This window comes from Mirounga angustirostris, unplaced genomic scaffold (genome assembly GCF_029215605.1).
Source record: "Mirounga angustirostris isolate CCGP_5_RB_7025 unplaced genomic scaffold, mMirAng1.0.hap1 SCAF_9, whole genome shotgun sequence".
Lineage (NCBI taxonomy): Eukaryota > Metazoa > Chordata > Mammalia > Carnivora > Phocidae > Mirounga > Mirounga angustirostris.
This window is the reverse complement of record NW_026991717.1, coordinates 54,510,390-54,530,834: the sequence shown is the minus strand read 5'-3', so window position 1 is coordinate 54,530,834 and position 20,445 is coordinate 54,510,390. Positions and strand designations below refer to the sequence as shown.

General features: G+C 39.4%; 1 protein-coding gene across 1 annotated transcript in view; it reads right to left on the bottom strand.

The window, feature by feature from the left end:
* The window catches only part of ATP8B4 (ATPase phospholipid transporting 8B4 (putative)), a 266,629-nt gene that overhangs the window by 7,387 nt on the left and 238,797 nt on the right, over positions 1-20,445 (bottom strand). The window contains exons 24-25 of the mRNA XM_064570495.1: positions 12,220-12,303; positions 9,270-9,515 (exon numbers count right to left, since the gene is read on the bottom strand). Of these exons, the coding sequence (XP_064426565.1) occupies positions 9,270-9,515; positions 12,220-12,303 (330 nt within the window). The remainder of the gene's footprint in view (positions 1-9,269; positions 9,516-12,219; positions 12,304-20,445) is intronic.

Here is a 20,445-nt window from a genome sequence, read left to right as displayed (position 1 = left end):
TCTGTTGAAAAAAAAAAAAAATCTTCAGTAGTGAGCCACGGCAACATTTTATAATCTGTACATAAGTTTTCACATGACTATTTTACATAGGCATACTCTGTTTTACATCAATATTCTAACTCATTTTGCTGATGCTTTTTCTTAAATTATTTAATTAATAACAAAGAAAATCCTTAATCCTCTTTTGTCGTAAAATTCAGAAGCGAGGATTCATGGTGACCTGGGAGCATGTTCACAAGCTCTTCTCTCTTCCAATAACTTGTTGTGGCAACACAGCTAAAAAGGGCCTGCTATCAGGGAAGCAAGGATACCACTGGCAAATATGAACCCTGAGTTTTCAGAGAAAAACAAGTAGGTTCTGGCAACATTAATTGCATCTCTGAGACCCCAAGTGGTCCAAGTGAAGGTTTGCATTTCTAGCAGAGTCTGCTTCAAGACCACAGATTTCTCACCTGTCTGAGGGGGTCCTACTCACACAGTAAATAGACACTTCCTCTTCCCACTTGAAGTTTACTGTTTTTTAAAATCTTGCCCCACTAAAAAAATTTTGGCAGTCTTGAATATAAACTGCAGGGGTTATAACAGGACAGCTTTTTTCTCTCAAGAGCACTGAGAACAGAGAGCCCTGCCATCCATCCTCAGCAAAGAGATGCTAGTGTTCCAGCTCATTTGGCTGCCAAGACATTAGGCCAAAATCTTCAACGGTACCTTCCAACCTGTCAATTCATCACCATCAAGAGACACCAATAGCCTGACCTGCGTGGGTATGAGTAGAAAAATCACAACCAATTAAAGAGGATTCAACTGAAAAAAGAGAGAGAAAAAGAAAAAAAAAAAAGAAGAACAGGTGGCTCCTATTGAGGCAGAACTAATGGAAAAGACAGACAAGCACGATAACCAAAAAAAATGTAATGAGAATTCTTAACGGGATGAAATTAGATCACAGAAAAAAAAAATTCTGGAAGAAAAAAAACATTATTTCTGAATTTAAAAATTAAATAGAGAAACCAAATAGGAATAGTCACTGATGAGAACTGAATTAATATTCTGGAAAAAACAAATGGAAATAATATCTCACAACACAGAGCAAAAAACTTGAAGAAATGGAAACCATGTGCAAAAAGATATGAGACATGGATGGCAAATCCATAGATTACAGATCCATGGGCCTAACATACAAATAATGGCATCTTAGAGAAAAAGAAAGAAGTAACAATCAAAGAAATGACAGAAGAAAACTGCTCTGCTATTGTGAACAAATAGCAAGATTTTCAGATTGAGAGGGCACTCTAAACTCCTAGGAAAATTAAAGAAGTTCCATTCTAGTGACATTTGTGAAGCCCCAAGACAAAGAACACAGACTTCCAGATAGAGAATATATTACTTAGGAAGGAAAGAGAATCAAGCTAATATCAAACTGCTACACTAAAACTGGGTATAGTGGAACAACATTTACAAAGTACGTAAAGTAAAAGTCTCTGACTCAAGAATCTCATGCCCATCCAATGTGTCATTTAAGTGTAAAGAAAAAAAAAAAAAGCTTTGAGCTCAAAAGTATAACATCTATGTCCCCTTCTGAAGAAATTACTCAAGGAAATTGCTGCAAATAAAAATTCAGTTAGGACAAAGACTTCAAAAGAGTGGAAGAAAAGAACATAAAAATGGTGGTGAGCAATGATTCTTACAATGTATAGTTGGCTCTAAATGAGTAATAATGTGAAGATGAGCTATAGTATTAACTTAGAAAAAATCTGCAATGGTCAAAACATATGTTAAAGGAGCATTTAATAACAGAATGAAACTACAATTCTAGATTACTTACAAGAGGGGAGTAGGAGCAGGGAGGGAGTAGGAGCAGGGAGGGAGAAATAAGTATATACATTTCCAAAACTATTTAATTTGGAAGTGGACAAGGGAAGGTGTGAACAAGATAGTGAAACAATTGGCGAAGGATATAGTTATTATTTAATTTTGGTATATCAATATGGAAATAGAGATTTAAATGACTATGAAAATGGGAGAAATCACTAGTAAAATGGGAATATAATAGTAAAACTTATAAATTATGACAAATAAGATATTTAAAAATCATGTTGCCTCTGAGTATGTAAAGGAAAAAATGGAAATAAAGAATTTAAAGTAATCATAAAGTAACATGAAAGGAGCAAGATAAAATATATAAGTTACTACAATAAAAACGAGTAGTTTAACTCCCTTATCAAAGGAGAAAACCCAAAAGAATAAGAAAGCAATGAAAATTAAAAGATGGGCCTGGATTATATATCAGGTATATGCAGGCTCAGAAAAGCAACAGAAGTAAAACTAATATAAAAAAATGAAATTTAATTAAGAACATTTTATCATAAAAAAGGTAAAAGCTATAAAGAACAAATAACAATCAAGAACCATTACATTGCAAATAACATAGCCTCAAATTATATAAGGTAAAATCTCCTTGAAGTACAAGAACTTGAAAAGAATCGTAATCACAAGGAAAAATTTTAATACACTTCTCTCGATATCTGACAAGCATGGTGGTTCTCTGGAAATCTGTGGCTGACCTAGCATCCAGACCCCAGGTGATCATAGCCAAGCTGTTAAGAGGTAGTAATCATGTTTTCACTACAACAATGCAGCCATATGGCTGGGTGTTGCTCCCAGAGGTGCTATGCTTGGCTGTGGTTCTCCCTGGTTCATTTGCCCTCCTGAAGATTCTGGAGCTACCTAATAGTTTTTAATAAATCTTTTGTCTGCAACTATAATCCTTTTTGGAAAGTAATATAGCAATATTAATGAAACTTAAAATGCACATACTCTCTGACCTAGTAACGAAAAGAACAAGATACCATTCTTCATCCATCATCTCGTAAAAGTTGGTTCTCATTCCAGAAATTTCATTTCTAGGAATTTATCTGTCCGTACATAAAATTTATATACTAGTATATGCATTGTAGCATTGTTTCAATAACAGCAACAACAAAAGAAACACCCTGAATGTCTATCAATAGAGGGCTGATGAATAAATTATTATATATCCATATTGTGAAATTCTGTGCAGCTCTTAAAAAGTATAAGATAGATCTGACTGTGTTGGTTTGGAAAGCTGTTCAGAGTATCTTGTTAAGTAAGAAAAGCATATTACAGAATAATATGCTAGCTATGCTGCCTTTTTCTTGAATACATATGTGTGTGTCCCAAAGCAAAGAAAAAATATGGAAGGAGTTAAGCTACGGTAATCATAACAGTAGTTAACCAGGGGAATATGAGGAAGAAAAAGAAGTGGTTCATTTTATTTTAAACACTTCTATAGTGTTTGAAATGTTAAAAGGAGCATTATATAATTCAAATAACCAAAAAAAACCCTGATATTAAAAAAAAAAAAAATAGAGACTGCTAAAGTTTGGCCTATAGCATCAGGACACATTAAGATTTATAACTGTAATTATAGACCATGGAAATTTCATGGGGGTTGTTACCCCAATGGCAAGTCAAGCTTAGACAGCGAGGAAAGGATATTAATGCCGCTGTCAGAGTGAGCTTATTCACAAAACTCCTGAAACTTATTATTCTATATATTAAAGACAGAAGTTTCTGATTGAAGCCAAAATTGTGGAGTTTTCATGGCTATAAACATTATGAGCTCAGGTCTGAGAATTCTATGGTAAAGCAGACATTTTCAGGGCTTCTGAGAAATAAAAGTAAGTGGAAGACTAAACGACAGTAACTGGGAATCTACATTGCTCAAGTTGAAGTTTTCATGTTGGAAGAGGACCTGTGTGTTTATCATCTATTAACGGTCTCTCTCCCACTTTACTCAAGGGTGGTACTGGTGTCCTAGGTATCCCCTTGTGGAAGACAAAGGTGGACCACGAGTTCTCTGTAGCATCCCACTTCTCCCTATAAAGAAAGGAGGTCCACATGGACTTGGAGTTGGGGACCTGAGATCAGATCTGTGTTCAAATGCTGGCCTGCCACTTTCTGTGTGATTTGAACTCTAACAAGTCTATTTTCTTATCTATAGTAATAGTATTTATGTTTCAGAGGACGGGGAAGAGGATTAAATGAGAGAATGGGATTATCTGAGAAATAATTCATTTGCATAGTGAATGTTCACTTAATGGGAGCCGTTGTTGCTCTGAAAATCAGAAGCCCTGACAAAGGCGAGTGGGCCAAGTTTGCTTTCAGTAACTCCAAACTCTCCTCTTTATTCTTCCAGAGATTCTCTTTTCTCCAAACCCCAGTGCTTCTGCTTTAGGACTGCTTGCTTTTCTTTCTCTCTTTTCTTTTTTCTTTCTTTTCTCTTTTCTTTCTCTTCCTTCCTTCCTCCCTCCCCCCTCCTCTTCCTCTTCCTTCTTCTATACAGACAAGGAAGTATCTGATATCTTCCTTTATGTTCAATCTAATCTTTGTTCTCATATATCCTGAAAATTTACATTTTAACCAGCCTTACTGTAGAATAAAAGACTTTGCCCCAGACAGCACTGGAGTCAGAGAGGTCTGGGTTCCAACCCTGGATCTGGGACTCACTTTGTGACCTCAGGCAAGTCACTTAACCTCTCTGAGCTTCATCCGTAAAAGGGGACAATACCACCTACTGAACAGTGGCACTGAGAGGATTAAGCCTAATTCATGACACCACTCATAGTAGTGATGAGGACACATGTTTCTGAAGGCTTCCACCAAGGAAAGGCCTGCTTTGGTAAGGGATAAGATGGGCATGTGACTAAAACAGGACGGACAGCTGGGTACCTCAACCGAATTCTTCTCACTTCCTTTGCTCAACTCTCATCTCTCTCTTCATACCTTTCTGCCCTTACATCCACTCAACAAAAACTGGTTTGTGTCTGACACTTCAGTTTAAGTTGGAGTACAGCAGTAAACAAAGCATGCCTTGGAAACTGGTGTCCATTCTCACTCACACCTCCTCTGCTTCCAGACCTCCATCTCCAGCCTGGATCTCTCCTACCTTGTTCTCTTGCCAAAATGTCCTCAATCTCCTGGCTGTTTCAGGACCCTCCAGCACTCAGAATTAGTGGCAGAGGGTATGGGTGAGGGCAGAGAGAAATCAGGTGGAGTAGAAATCTATGGGACAGGAGTATGTGGGTAAGATCGAGAGGACATCAGCTTGTACATGGCAAGAAGGGCACAGCCACCACGTGGCGAGACCCAGCCCCTCATCTGTACAGCTCTGTGTGTGCATTACTGCCTCCCAAGTGTGCCTAACTACCTGTAGCCCAGTAATAATTGTGTTGTAGGAAATGCTCGCCCCGTGTATTTCATGGAACACTCACAAATGCCTTTATTAAAAATCACTGATTCAGAAAATAAGACTACTGGATCCTACTCCTAAACCTGCAATGCAGTCAGTGTGTGGTCTTGGGCAAATCTTGGGCCCCAGTTTGATATATCAACTTTAAATTATACTGTTATGGTTTTAACATATGACAGCCAATTCTTTGAAATTCTGCTAAGAAATGGAGCTTAATTCTCCCCTTGAAGGACTGGGCTGGATTTAGTGACTCACTTCTAATGAATAGAGTATGAAAAGGGAAACATAGTTTACAATGGAGAAACCTGAAAAACATCATCTTAACAAGTAACCAAGGTCACCGTCACCAGTAATAAGTCATGCTGATATCACACACTCCCTGACAGGATGTGACAAGAAGGTATATTACCTTTTTGTGATTCTTCCCCCAAATCCCCAATCTCAGTCTATTCCTAAGAAAACATCAGACAAATCCAGAAACATTCTACAAAATACCTGACCACTGTTATTCAAAAGTGTCAAATCCATGAAAGACAAGGAAAGACTATAGAAAGCTCACTGCAGGAGACTAAGGAGACATTACAAGCATATGCAATGTAGGATCCCTGGAACTGAAAAAGGTAATGGAGAAACTGAGGAAATCTGAAACAAGTCTGTAGTTCAGTTAATAGTATTGTAACAATGCTAATTTCATAGTGTTGACAATTGCACAGCGGTTATATAAGATGGTAATGCTAATGTTACAGAAAAGCTAGTTGGGCAGAACCATGGTTGCCCTTGAGGAGATAGAAGGCAGAGAAAGGATCTTGGTGAGACACATGGCCAATTAGGCCTAAATCAAATAGACCCAGATAGGCCCACCCATAACATCTCAAATGGGGGACCAATGGTTACTTTGGGTCCTAAGGAAGAATCCCCTCTGAGGAAGTACGGGTATCATTCTTATAAAACCATGATATCAAAGGTAAGAAATTTTGAATGGTTTATTTTGAAAAATCCAAAAGATAGAACGTAAAATTCTGTCTTTTTTTGTGAATAAACAATGTTTTTAAAATAAAACTGTTTCTGTGGTCTCTCAATTTGTGAAAAAGGAGAAACATAACTACGACATCCAACAAGAACTGTGTACTTTATGGGGAAAAGAGCTTCTAAATCTAAAATCAATATAAAAACACAGGACTGGCCTTGCTATGATAGCATATAAGAAAATAAATTATGGACAAGGAAAAAGATATATATATATATATATCTCAAGCTTTTTTTTAATTAAAAAGATAACGTTAACCAAAAATTGTAGAATTGATTATAAAAAAGTTTTACTAAACCTGCAATGCCTCTCATATCTTTTCCAGGTAATTTTTTTTATCCTTACTTATATAGCAGATGATTTTAATGACAGTTTGAAGAATATTTCCCATTTGCTTTTTACTTTAGATATTGGCTTTTTATCTCAGTTACTACCTTTCAAATGATCCCTCGGAGTACCAGTTAACAAGCCTGACCTGGTGAATAAGCTGTTACCACTAAAGAGATGTCCCACAACTGTCCTCCCCATCAGGAGGAGAATCCAGAGAACTGGAAATGTGCCCTCATGGCAAGGAGTAGATCACCTAATTCTCTCGGCTAGAAATATAACAGTATACCCAGAGTCTGCTCAGTGATCAAAAGGCAACAAAACAAAACAGGTTGGAGTGTCCAGTATAACGGCAAGAACTATAAGATCGAACAACAGCTTTTTATAAGGTGATACACACCTTGTCCCAGTAATAGACTATCATAATGAACGTCTTAGCTATGCAAGATGCTTCCAAGTCACTCCATTAGTTCCCTCTCTGCCACAGAATTGAACCTAGGGGAACTAGACATGGAGGGTTTGCAAAGCAACAGCATGCTTTATTTAGTTGTAAGAGAGACAAACAGAACTTTTTTTTTTTTAATCTTTTTTTTAACGATTTTTTTTTTTTTTTGAGAGAGAGAGAGTACAAGCAGGTGGAATAGAAGGGAGAGGGAGAAGCAGGCTCCCTGCAGAGTAAGGAGCCTGATACGGGACTCGATCCCAGGACCCTGGGATCATGACCTGAACCAAAGGCAGTCGCTTAACCAACTGAGCCCCCCAGGCACCCCAAACAGAACTTTCTGAGTGGAGAAATCTAGTTCTGTTTTTGGATGCTACCTGTCTGATTCTGAATTATGAACTCCCAAGATGTCAAGTGTTAGATGGCTTTGGTATAGATTTCATAATACTCACTTAGATGGACCAAGGAATGGAAGAAATGTCCTTTAAAAGCAATATGTTTACATTTGGTTCATTTACCATAATGTTTATTTTTGAATCACGAAGAGAAAGTCTGGGATTTAATGAGATTCTTTGTTGGAAATGAGCAGCTAATATTTGTAAAAAAAAGATTGTTTATAGGATAGAAAAAGGACTGACCAAAGGCAATTTAAACCCTAAAAATCAAGTCCTTGACTGACATCTGCTCCTTGAAAAAAAAAAAGAAAACAAAAGAAAAAACAGGTCACACTGCCTACTGTATCTATCCAGAGGTATAAATTTTAATGAATAGGAAAGCTTTTGTGAACTCTAACTCAGTATCGAATGGTTTTGTCTACCATTTGCATTAAAAAGGAAATAGAAACACTCAAAAAGCCCACTGAGGTCAGTGGATCATCAAAAATCATCCCTATCACAAAAGCTTCTCTGAATTTAAGGTTCAGATATGCCAAAATATAACACTGAACCTCTTGAATAATTTCACAGATATGTATTACCAAATAAATTTTAAATCTCACCTTAAAGCCTGGAAGTTATTACGTGATAGAAATCATGGGAAAGTTTCTCTCTGCTATTATTGGAAAACTTTTCTTTTCCAAACCCAAAAAGAAGCAGTAGTATAATCATTTCTCTTTACATACTACACTCAACCCCAAGAAGTAATTAATTGTGAGGTTTCTACTAACACAGAGGTTATAGACACTGAATGCAAACCTCCCACATCTGGTCATTTACATTAAAGCTTTCTGTTTTCATCTCAAAATGTGTAGTTAAAAAGAAACCTCCAATTCCTCAAAAAGTTGAAAATAAAGCTACCATATGATCCAGCAATTGCACTACTGGGTATTTACCCCAAAGATACAAAAGTAGGGATCCGAAAGGGTACGTGCACCCCGATGTTTATAGCAGCAATGTCCACAATAGCCAAACTGTGGAAAGAGCCAAGATGTCCATTGACAGATGAATGGATAAAGAAGATGTGGTATATATATACAATGGAATATTATGCAGCCATCAAAAGGAATGAGATCTTGCTATTTGCAATGACGTGGATGGAACTGGATGGTATTATGTTGAGTGAAATAATTCAAAGAGAGAAAGACATGTATCATATGACCTCACTGATATGAGGAATTCTTAATCTCAGGAAACAAACTGAGGGTTGCTGGAATGGGGGGGGGGTGGGAGGGATGGGGTGACTGGGTGATGGACACTGGGGAGGGTATGTGCTCTGGTAAGCGCTGTGAATTGTGCAAGACTGTTGAATCTCAGATCTGTACCTCTGAAACAAATAATGCAATATATGTTAAGAAAAAAAGAAGAAGAAGAAGAAGAAGGTAGCAGGAGGGGAAGAATGAAGGGGGGGAAATTGGAGGGGTAGACGAACCATGAGAGACGATGGACTCTGAAAAACAAACTGAGGGTTCTAGAGGGGAGGGGGGTGGGAGGATGGTTTAGCCTCGTGATGGGTATTGAGGAGGGCACATTCTGCATGGAGCACTGGGTGTTATGCACAAACAATGAATCATGGAACACTACATCTAGAACTAATGATGTAATGTATGGGGATTAACATAAGAATAAAAATTAAAAAAAAAAAAAGAAACCTCCAAGATTCCTTTAGGGTTATTATTATTATTTTTTTGCCCCAACAAGTAGACAAAATCAGTCAACAATGAAAACAAATTTTAAAAGTTGTAAAGCCATCTTCAGCATGAGGATTACCTGCACACTGACCACAATGACCAAAGATGTAGCCATGGTAACTGCAAAAGACTGGTAGTCGGCTATGTGCTGCCCATCTTCTCCAGCCACATTATAAAAGGCTCCATAGGGGATGAAGAAAAGGGCCAGTGAGGTGTAGATGCCATGTGCCATGCAGATGAAAAATTTACGCTTGTTAAACAGTAGGTTCAGCTGTCCAGGTTCGTAGAGCTGGGGATAGTCCATGCTGTTCTGGTCACTCACATCCTGTCAACAAAGTTACTTTAGTGGAGGAGGCTTGAGAAGTTGGAAAGGCCCTGAATTCCCCATCTCGGGAAATAGCAAGTACATGTCTAAGCATACCCTATAAACACTATTCATTAGCTTGTTTTCATTCCCATGATAACTGAGATAATCAAATGATCCCAATTTTATTGAAGAGGAACTTGAGTCTCCAAAAGAGACTCATGAGAGATTATATAGCTCTTATAACAGAACCAGAATTTGCACCCAGATCCTTGGCTTCAGAATGAAGTTTCTTTCCTCTACTCTCCTGAGGCTGCACTCATGCTCCCGGAATTCTAGTACATCACATGCAGCCAAGGGGGCCCAGGGATTAATTGCTAAGGCTGTGAGGGTAGCGGCCAGCAGATGGCAGCAGAGAGCTCCAGAGTAGGACTTGGCCAATCTGAGTTCCTAACTGTGAGAGGAGAGTAGGAGAAGGGGAATAGGGAAAGGAGGAAATTGCAAGCGGGATTCCAGTGGGAAGGAAGCTGAGCCTGAAGAGCTGAGTGCTCTACCCAGTGAGAATTCTGATACCAACTGTCCGAGACAAAAAATTTAAACAGAATGAGAAGGTATGTTTGGCCCCAACAGGGTCCTGGGAGAAACTAAAACAGTGCTTCTCAAACTTAATGTGCACACAAATCTCTTGGAGAGCAAATGACGATTCAAAAGGTTGGGGGTTAGGGCCTGAAACTCAGCATTTCCAACCAGATCCAAAGTAATGCTGATGACCACACTGTGAGCACCAAAGCCAAATGCCCAAACCAAAAAGGAGGCAAGGCCTGACCACTGAGAACATCAGAGGACCAGGAATAGAGGAGAAGCTGCCAAAAAAGGAGCAACACAGGCATGAGCTCCGGGGACAGACCAAGTTCCACTCCCTGCTTGTGGGATGCTTGGTCTTGTTGAATATGGTCCCATGAAGTACACTGACATAGTCTCTTTAGGAAGTCCCATTTTGAAATGCTGCTGGTGCTTCCTTCTCTAGTCAATGGCTGGTGAAGCTGCATGCACAGGCTTTGAAACCAGACAACCCTGAGTTCAAACCCCAGTTCCACTGCTTAGTAGGTGTATGGTCTTAAACCTGTTACATAACGTGTCTGAACCTCAGTTTCCTTATCTCCCGACAGGCAGGCAACAGCCCCTCCATCACAGGACCACGGTCATGATTAAGTTCATGTATTCAGCAGAGTTCTTGCCACACCGTAAGTAACAAATAACAGATGCTTTTATAAATAATAATACATAAAATAACGATGATAGTAAATAATAATAATAGTAATAGCAGAGCAATCTCTGAGTCAGGTGGCCTGATATTAGGCTGAGTTCTGTCACACATTGGCTGTCTGATTTGAGCCTTGGTTTCCTCCTTATAAAATGAGTGGGTCGTAGACAGTCATGGAGGCCTTACAGCATCACACTCCACGATCCTGTGATCAGTTTAGGGGCCAAAGTTGACAAAGTGGAAAAGAACAGGGGCAGACACTCAACTTGATGGCAATAAGGGGCCTTATTATATTTTTTTTCAAATTGCACAATAACTATCTTTTCCCAGAAACTGCTTTATTTTTATTATTTTATTCCACATTCTGGGCAGCTACAAAGCACCAAGAAAAGAAACACTTATAAACATGGGTACTTGGAAATGAATGTGCTTAATCTTTTACATCTAAAGTCTTCAGGAGTTCATTACTTTTTTATAGAATTCCACAAAATATGTCGTTCACAAACTGCCCTTTTTACACACAAGAAGTGAGACAACTAACTAACAAAGGCACAGAATGGGAGAGTGGAATGAGCTCATAATGTGAAGATTTATATTTTGCAATGGACAGCTAACTTTGGGCCAGAAAAATGAGGCCCAGCAAACAGGTCTAACAACAGCCTGGAGAAAATCTGGTCTCCTCAAATATACTTCCAAAAAAAATTTTTTTTTAATAATACACTCTAATTGTGCCATGGAAACTCCTCTAGCTAGCCTTCCACTTCCTCTTAAGCAGCCAGATTTCTTCCCCCTTCCAGGAAGTACATTCCAAGGCAATAAGTGTGCCAAGGATCCACCATTTTTGTAACTGATTCTCTCCCTTCTATCTTCCCAAGCATGTTGAGCTAGCCATGGCCATCGGGCTTCATGTCTTCCTCTTCCATTGGCAGGGTACTCTACTGGCCTTTAGTTCCTGTTCTGGGCTGCGCTGGCCAAGGAAATCTCACCACAAATGCTGGCTCTCTGCCTTCCAACAACGAGTTCCATCATTTTCTATCTATCACGGCATGGTTCTCTGTATTCAGGGGCTAATGCAGCATTTCCCAGTGTGTGACAAGGCACTAGTTCTGAGGCATATTAATAGGTGCTATATGAAAAATAAATAAATGGAAGTATAGTCATATAAGCCTGGGAAATGCTGGACTAAAATGAAATTAGAGACCATTTCATGTAGGACATCTCAGAGGCTTTAGGGAAATAATGTGGGGTGTAAATCTCAAAGAGGAGGGTAGCTAAACTTTGATCAGAGAACTGTTTGGTGGGGGGAGGATCTGGAAGGGTTTTAGATCCATGCAAAACCTATTAAAACAACTTAACCTCTAGGACTCTTTCCATGACTTGTGTTTTCTACTTAGAAGCTAAAAGCAACTAAAAAGCATCAACAGAGCAAAATAAGTTATAAAGACAGAGAAAAATACATACCTGGTCAAAAATGCCCATGGCTAAAACAGGCAGTGATGTGTAGACAATGTTAAAAAGGGTAATAAACCACTGGTCATAAACAGTCTGAAAAGAAATAATATACCAGTGAGAAACACCATCCACAGAAGAATATTCCTTTTTAGGTTTTTGGGTTTAATAGCTTGATTTCCTGAGATAGATGAGAGTTCGATATTAGAGACAGACATGAGTTCTCCCCCAGGCTCTGTCTCTTATCAGCCCTGCTCCCTCAGTGGCATACTAGATCCCTCTAAACTTCAACTTCTTCATCTCTAAAATAAAGCCATGTTCTCCTTGCACAGTTGCAGTGGAATGAAAGGAGACCACATTTGCAGAACACCCAACACAACACTAGACACATAGAAGGCCCGAAACCCCATAGTGGGCTATTTCATTCTTCAGGTTTTCAACGGCTTGTATAGTAAATCCAGTTATATGATCTAAGTGATAAGCAAAGGCTCCACTAAAATCTTCAGAGGGAGATGGGGAAATGAGCCTGTCAGCCCAACCCTGTGTTCAAATGGAGAGTTTTTTCTTGGGAATGGCTTAAAGCAAATGGAGCTAGCAGCTCAATATACTGGGTATAAACAAGTTAGACAATTAAGATATCCCCTAACACTTATATAGAGTACTTCCTTGCATGAACCTCACTAAAAGTCAATGAGACATGTGAAACAGTTGTTATATCCCCAGTCTGTTAATAAGTACATAGAGATGTAGAAACAAAATATAATAAATATTATAGAGCTTATCACATGCAAAGGCAAAAACTAAAACCTAAGTCTCCAGCTCCTAACCAATGTCTGTTCTACCACCCTATCATCCATTCATCCATCCATTCATTCAATATTTGTCAAAAATCCATGATGTGCTAAGTACTAGGTTTTAGGCAATGGTAATTCAACATGCTATGATCAGATACAAATTCTTCATAAAATTTGCATTCTGATGGTGGCAAAAAACAGGCAATAAATTATATATATATATATATATAATAAGTGAATAGATAATAAATACTAGGGAGGAAAGATAGGAAATGTGAGAGGGTTGTAATTTTAATATGGTTGACTGGAGAAAATCTCACTAAGAAGTGATATTTGGAAAAGATCTAAAGGAAATAAGGGGTCAAATTATCAAATTATGCAGGTTTCTGGGACAGAAGCATTCCATACTGCAAGTAGATCCCATGTGAAAACGCTGAGGAAAGATAGCATCTGTTCAGAGGACAGCAAGGCAGCCCAACTGGCTAGAGAAGAATGATGGAAGAATAATGGATGTCAAAGGAGTAAGGAGTTAGATCCTATATAGGTAACCATGGCTTATTCCCTAAGTGAGATGAGAAGACACTAGAGAATTCTGAGCAAAGGAACAACCTGATCTGATTTATATTTTAGCACAATCACTCTGGATTCTTGTGCTGAGAACAGACTGAAGAGGGGCCGTGGTGGAAGCTGAGAAACCAATTAGGAGGCTAACACAGTGGCCAGATGGAAGAGGGAGGTGGCTGGGTCAGGTGACCAGTGGGCAGATGTGCTGAATTCTGAATATATTCTGAAGTACATGTTCTTCTTAGGGAAGTTCTGAAAGCAATGAGGAATCTTAAATGCAAATGTTGCAAACAGAGAAGCTAAAGGTAGGTTCTATATAGTTATATAAATAAGGCAATCCATTAAATTACGTCCTGTGCATGTAGGTTATATCAAAGAGAAAATATTTTGGTGTCTTTATTGCTAAATCTGGATTTGGATTACCCTGTCTTCATGTCATTGTTTATTCTTGAAATGGGTGTATATTTGTTCAAGGAAAGGGGAAATGAAGGCCAGTTTTCTAAGACCAAATCTCAACCTGGACTGTTCTGTTGAAGTTCCACAGGTGGCTTTATTCAACACTGAATAAACCAGGCACTGTGAAATATACTGATTATTGTATTCTGAGCAAGGTTAGCCCTATGGGAAGAAGTAAGGAAGAAAGGACATTCCTGCTGTCAGTCATCTTGGGGGGGGGGGTGGAGTTCAAACTTAGGGCAGGAAAAAAAATGAGAACGGAAAAGGGAAAAGGAGGACTGGGATAGATGAGAGAGGGAAAGAAATTGCTTTCCTCTTTTGTGTGTCTCAGAATTGAGGCCTGGAATCTATGTAGGAAAGATCTGTTCAGCATCATTCTCTTTGAGGGTAGGTCAAAGCTAAGCAGAAAAGTTGAATTCTACCACCAATAAAGAGCCGAGCTAGGATTTAGACAAGGCAGCATCATTAGGGACTATACTACCAAGAGGAGTAGGCTTATGACTCAAAATAACCACTTCTAATAACCAGTTTTGAAGTTCTCTAATTGATAATAATTCCCTTTTATAATTCTTTGAGTCCTATTAAACTGTATTCTTTGCATTCATTTGAACTCTGCTGTAAGGGTTTGAAAAGACATCCTACATCCTCTGATATGCTAGGTATTCAACAACTGGCTCTCAAAAAAAAAAAAAAAAAGTCCCTATATGTAGCATTTGCCAATTTCCATGGTGTAAATATTTCTCCCATGGCTGTTTATGCAGTGATATCACTAAATGTGGAGTTGAGATGTGCCATAGTACACCATTATATAGTATTTCTACTATATATATATATATATATATATATATATATATATAAAATAGATAATAAATAATCTCAAGTGCATAAATAGTAAAACATGGTAAAATAATTAGGAAGTGATGTGTTTTGAGCATTTATAAACTTTGTTTCTAATGTAATTTAAATTGTAAGTTGATATAATTCAATTTTTAATAGTGGTTGTGTTTAAACACTAGCTCACAATATTTCTCAAAATTAAACAATCAGCTCTTATGAACCAATGTGGCCCAGCTCTTGCATACCACAGCTTATGTCCATGCTTGGTGCAAAGTAATACAAAATAGCCACAGCCACCTGAAGGATCACAGACTTAATGTGGCAAGAGAGAACCTGCAGAAGGGCACAGTAGTATCCCAGAGTGTCAGGCAACCATGAAAAGAGACTGGAAGAGCCTGTCAGCATTCCTTGGGAACCCCCAGGGTACTTTAGCAGAGGTATCTGAAACAAGCCTGGACTTACGGTATTCATATAGGATAGGGGCATGTACCATACAATTGATTCATACCAACTGTCCACTGAAGATAATGAAAAAAGTTGAGAAAAAAAAAGCACAGCACAGCACATCTTCATCAAAGCATCAATGAACTAACAATACAGCGGAATATTGCCTGTTAAGATCAGGGAGAGAATTAGAATGTAAGAACTACTTCAAGGCCTAGGATAATGTTATCTTTCTCCACAGACTGTTTACTTCCTTCTACCAGCTGCTGAGGATGGGTTGAAGGCCTGACGTTTCGGATGCCAGCCAGCTCTCCTGCCATAGTGCAGTCTGTGACCCTACTGCCAGGAGGCTTCCCTTGGCTCTCAGCCCAGAGTGGAATGTTCCATCAGGATCTCTACCTTTGATGGGCATTGAAACTTGTCCCTCTAGTCCTAGGAAACAACCAAAAGCAGATGATCACAGCCTTCTCCGTTGCCTCCTATAGACCATCAACAGTCCCAGGGCCTGTGGCTCAGAGCAGTACAAACCTCCAGGCTCCCAGCCCAGAGCGGGAATGGTAACAGTGTCCCAGACGCCAACTCCTGTCTACCCTAAGAGTACACCAAAACTGCAGCTTGGACTCTCTTGTCTTTGGACAAGCAAGGGTTCCACATCTCGATATACGTTCAGAATATCCGCCTTTGTGCACCAGGAGACATAAGAAAATGCTCATAGCAGCTCTGGTTGTAATAGTCCCAAACCAGAAACAACCCAAACATCCATCAGGAGTGGAATGGAGAAAGACACTGTAGTATATTGATATAATAGAATACTATAGAATAATGAAAAGCAAGGAAGTAAAAAACCATGAGTGAATTTTAAAAAAATGTATGAGGCACTTCTCCAAAGAAGACATACAAATGGCTAACAGACACATGAAAATATGTTCATCATCATTAGCCATCAGGGAAATCAAATCAAAACCACACTGAGATACCACCTTACACCAGTTAGAATGGCAAAAATGGACAGGGCAAGAAACAACAAATGTTGGAGAGGCTGTGGACAAAGGGGAACCCTCTTACACTGTTGGTGGGAATGCAAGGTGGTATAGCCACTTTGGAAAACAGTGTGGAGGTGCCTCAGAAAATTAAAAATAGAGCTACCCTATGACCCAGCAATTGCACTACTGGGTATTTACCCCAAAGACACAGATGTAGTGAAAAGAAGGGCCATATGCACCCCAATGTTCATAGCAGCAATGTCCGCAATAGCCAAACTGTGGAAAGAGCCGAGATGCCCTTCAACAGACGAATGGATAAAGAAGATGTGGTCCATATATACAATGGAATATTACTCAGCCACCAGAAAGGATGAATACCCAACTTTTACATCAACATGGATGGGACTGGAGGAGATTATGCTCAGTGAAATAAGTCAAGCAGAGAAAGTCAATTATCATATGGTTTCACTTATTTGTGGAACATAAGGAATAGCATGGAGGACATTAGGAGAAGGGAGGGAAAAATGAAGGAGGGGAAATCAGAGGGAGAGATGAACCATGAGAGACTATGGACTCTGAGAAACAAACTGAGGGTTTTAGAGGGGAGGGGTTGGAGGGATAGGTTAGCCTGGTGATGGGTATTAAGGAGGGCACGTACTGCATGGAGCACTGGGTGTTATATGAAAACAATGAATCATGGAACTCTACATCAAAAACTAATGATGTATTGTATGGTGACTAACATAACGTAAGAAAATAAAATTTTTAAAAAAATGTATAAGGTTGAGCAAAAGAAGCCAAAGAAGTAGGATTCCATATTAATAAAATTCTAAAATGTGTCAATCTGCTCTGTGTTGTTTAGGGATTCATGCTCATATGGAAAAGTTATGAAACAAAGCCACAAAGTGATTATAAAATGTCAGGGTAATGGTTACCTCTAGACGTTTGGAAAAAGCATGACTGAGAAAAGGCAAGAAGAGCTTTGGGGGGTTGGCAATGTTCTGTTTCTTGCAGTAGATTATGGCTACATAGGTGCTCATTTTACAACAATTTGTTAAGCTGACATTTATGTATTATGTACTCTGTAGATTCGTTATATTTTACAGTAAAAAAGGGAAATATGTGGCCTTCTTAGTCACTGCCTGGTGAGACTTAGGACAGTGGGAGGATTTTTAAAATCCTGAGACTCGTATTACATCCCAGGGCAGTTAAGTCAGTATCTTTTGGGGTTGGGATGATCCAGGCACTGGTAGTTTAAAAAATTTTTCCAGGTAATTCCACTGTGAAGCCAAGATTGACAATTTCACTTGCCCCTATCCAAAAAAAAAAAAAAAGAAACTGACACAAATCTTCAACAATTTGATGATGGCATTTGACTTTCATTCCTCCAATATATCAATTCATGTCACAATTACAGTTTGGACAATTTTCTAATGGAGAAGCAGTCAAACTGAAGTCTTGTAGCCCCAAGCAGAACCTAATGCTATCAAATCACTTCTTCCTCCACCAGTTAGCTGCCACTGAGAAGAGATGATTTCAGGTATTAGGAAGGAGGAAAGAATCTGGGAAATTATGGCACGAGGAGCTGATGGTCTGGCACAAGGTGCCATCATGACTGCAAACAGGTTAGCATTAAAACCTACAGTTATTTGGCAGCAGCATTTGCAAGGTAGTACTCCGATCTGAAACCTCATTTCACAACTGGAACAAGAGAGGACAGGAAGGGAAAAGTCGGTGAAAATAGAGTTTAAATGAGTTTTTGCAATTTCTTGGAAGCGTTGTTACTGCCACTCGGAATCATAATAACAAAAAGAAACTAGTTGATCCTTACTGAGCACCTGCTATGTACCAGGCACTATTTTAAGGGCTTAACATACACTGACTCCTTAAATCCTCACAACAACCCTATGGGGTTGGTACTATTAGCAGCTCTCAGTGTAAAGATGGGGAAACTGAAGCCCATCCAACATGTTAAGAGATTGCCCAATGTCATACCTGTAACACAAAGATTTTTGAAGTGTGGCCTAGGGAACTTTCAGGGGATCCTCACGTCAAGACTATTTTCACAGTGATAGTAAGCAGTTACCTATATTCCCTTTTTACTCTCGTTCTCCCATGAGTGTCTAGGTCTCGTGATGTCATAACCAACTGGATACAGAAGCAGATATGAGAACCTGGCTGCCTCCTACTGTGCCAAATAGTAAGAGATTAAGTATAAAAAAATGCCACCCTTGGGGGGCGCCTGGGTGGCTCAGGCGGTTAAGTATCTGTAGCTCAGGCCATGATCTCTGGGTCCCAAGATCGAGTCCTGCATCAGGCTCTCTGCTCACCAGGGAGTCTGCTTCTCTCTCTCTCTTCCCCTCTTCTCCTCCCCACTGCTCATTCTCTCTCTCTCTCTCTCTCAATAAATAAAATCTTTTTTTAAAAAAATGCCATTCTCACTTATTTTTGTTTTGGAAAATACAATTTTTTTCTCATCAAAATATGCCATTTAGGTAAACATGTCATGGGTTCATTATTTTTTAATGAATCAATAAAGGAAATGTTTAAATGTTTTCTCCATTTTAATTTCTAATATGATAAATATTGATAGATAGGATCCTAAGTTCACAAAGGTTTGAGAAGCATTAGCTGAGCAAGTGTCAGGACCAAGTTCCAGCCTTGGTACCCTGACCTCACAACCTGACCACTACATGAAACCGCCTCTCTCAATCAGTGGTATCATTTGGCAAGTTTCCTTAAAGGCTGTTTTCTTATATAGTTGAGAGTATACAAGAAATACAATTTGTATGCTGGACATTTCATTTAAAATGATACCAGTAACATTGACCCAGGCCCAAAGCCTCCAATGGACATGGGATGAAATCCACACTCCACCACAGCCTGTAGCCTTTCCAGATCCCACACCTGCCCACCTCTTCAGTTTCACTCAGTGCCCTTCCTCCCCCCTCCCTCTGTTTCACTGATTATCTTTCTCTAGGACCAGCTCATTCCTACCTCAGGAGATTTGCACTTGCTATGCCCTTTACCTAGAATACTTTAACCTCAGAGTATTCATATGAAAGTTTCCTCTGAACGCTCAGCTCACAGCTCCAATGTTACCTTCTCAAGGAGACTTTTTTACATTACCCCATTCTTTCTTAATAACAATTCTGAAATTATCTTGCTGATCTACTTCTTTATTACCTGCCTTTATCCCACTAGGATACAGTCTCCATGAAACAGAGACTTACTCACATCTGTAACTCCAGTGCCCAGAACAGTGTCAGCCAATAGTAGGTGCTCTATAAATATTTGTTGAATTATTTTACACAACTCTTTGCAAATGTTACATATTTAACTTGCTACTAGATGTTGCCTTGAGGATGTGCCACAGCTCCTCAAACTCAGTATGTCCAGACCTGAACTTCTTCTCACACCCCTTTAACCAGGCCCTCTTCCTATGTTCCCTAGATCAGTTTCTGACTCTGCTACACTCATCCCAGAACCCAAGCCAGATATCTAATAGTTCTCCCTCTTTCCAACACCCCACATCAAATTAATCCCCAAATCCCACTGCAATAACCATGCCAGATAGTTTCTGTTTCTGCCCAGGCCTTCTTTATCTTTGTGACTTTCCTTCTGATGTCCTCCCTGCCGAGATGCTAATCTTCTTACTCCTTACCTGCTTCACTATGATTGATCCTTGAAGGGTCAGCCCAGGCACAGAGCTTCCAGGAAGCCTTTCTGAGCCCTGCCCACTCCTACCCTCTAGGCTTAGGTTCTGGGCCACTCCTTGGTGGTCCCATGACATTCACACCTCACTGCTTCATAATTATCAGCTTGCAATTATTTATGTGCTTGTTTCTAGCCCCATCCCACTAGGCTGCAAGCTCTTTGGGAGCAGATTATAGGATTTATTCATCTGTTGGGACCCAAGAACCCACCTCAGTGCCTGGCACATGGCAAGCATTCAACACAAGGATGCTGGGGTCCTAACCATAAGGGCACTGGAGTCAGAAGACAGAACTGTGTAAGATACTCAATGTCTCTGAGTCTTAGGTTCCTAGGTTATAAAGTGAGGATTTGAGGGAGGCCTTTAGTGTTCAATGAAATGAATAAATGCCAGTACAGCAGCATCTGACAAACAGTGCTCAGTTAGTGAACACCTTTGTTATGTA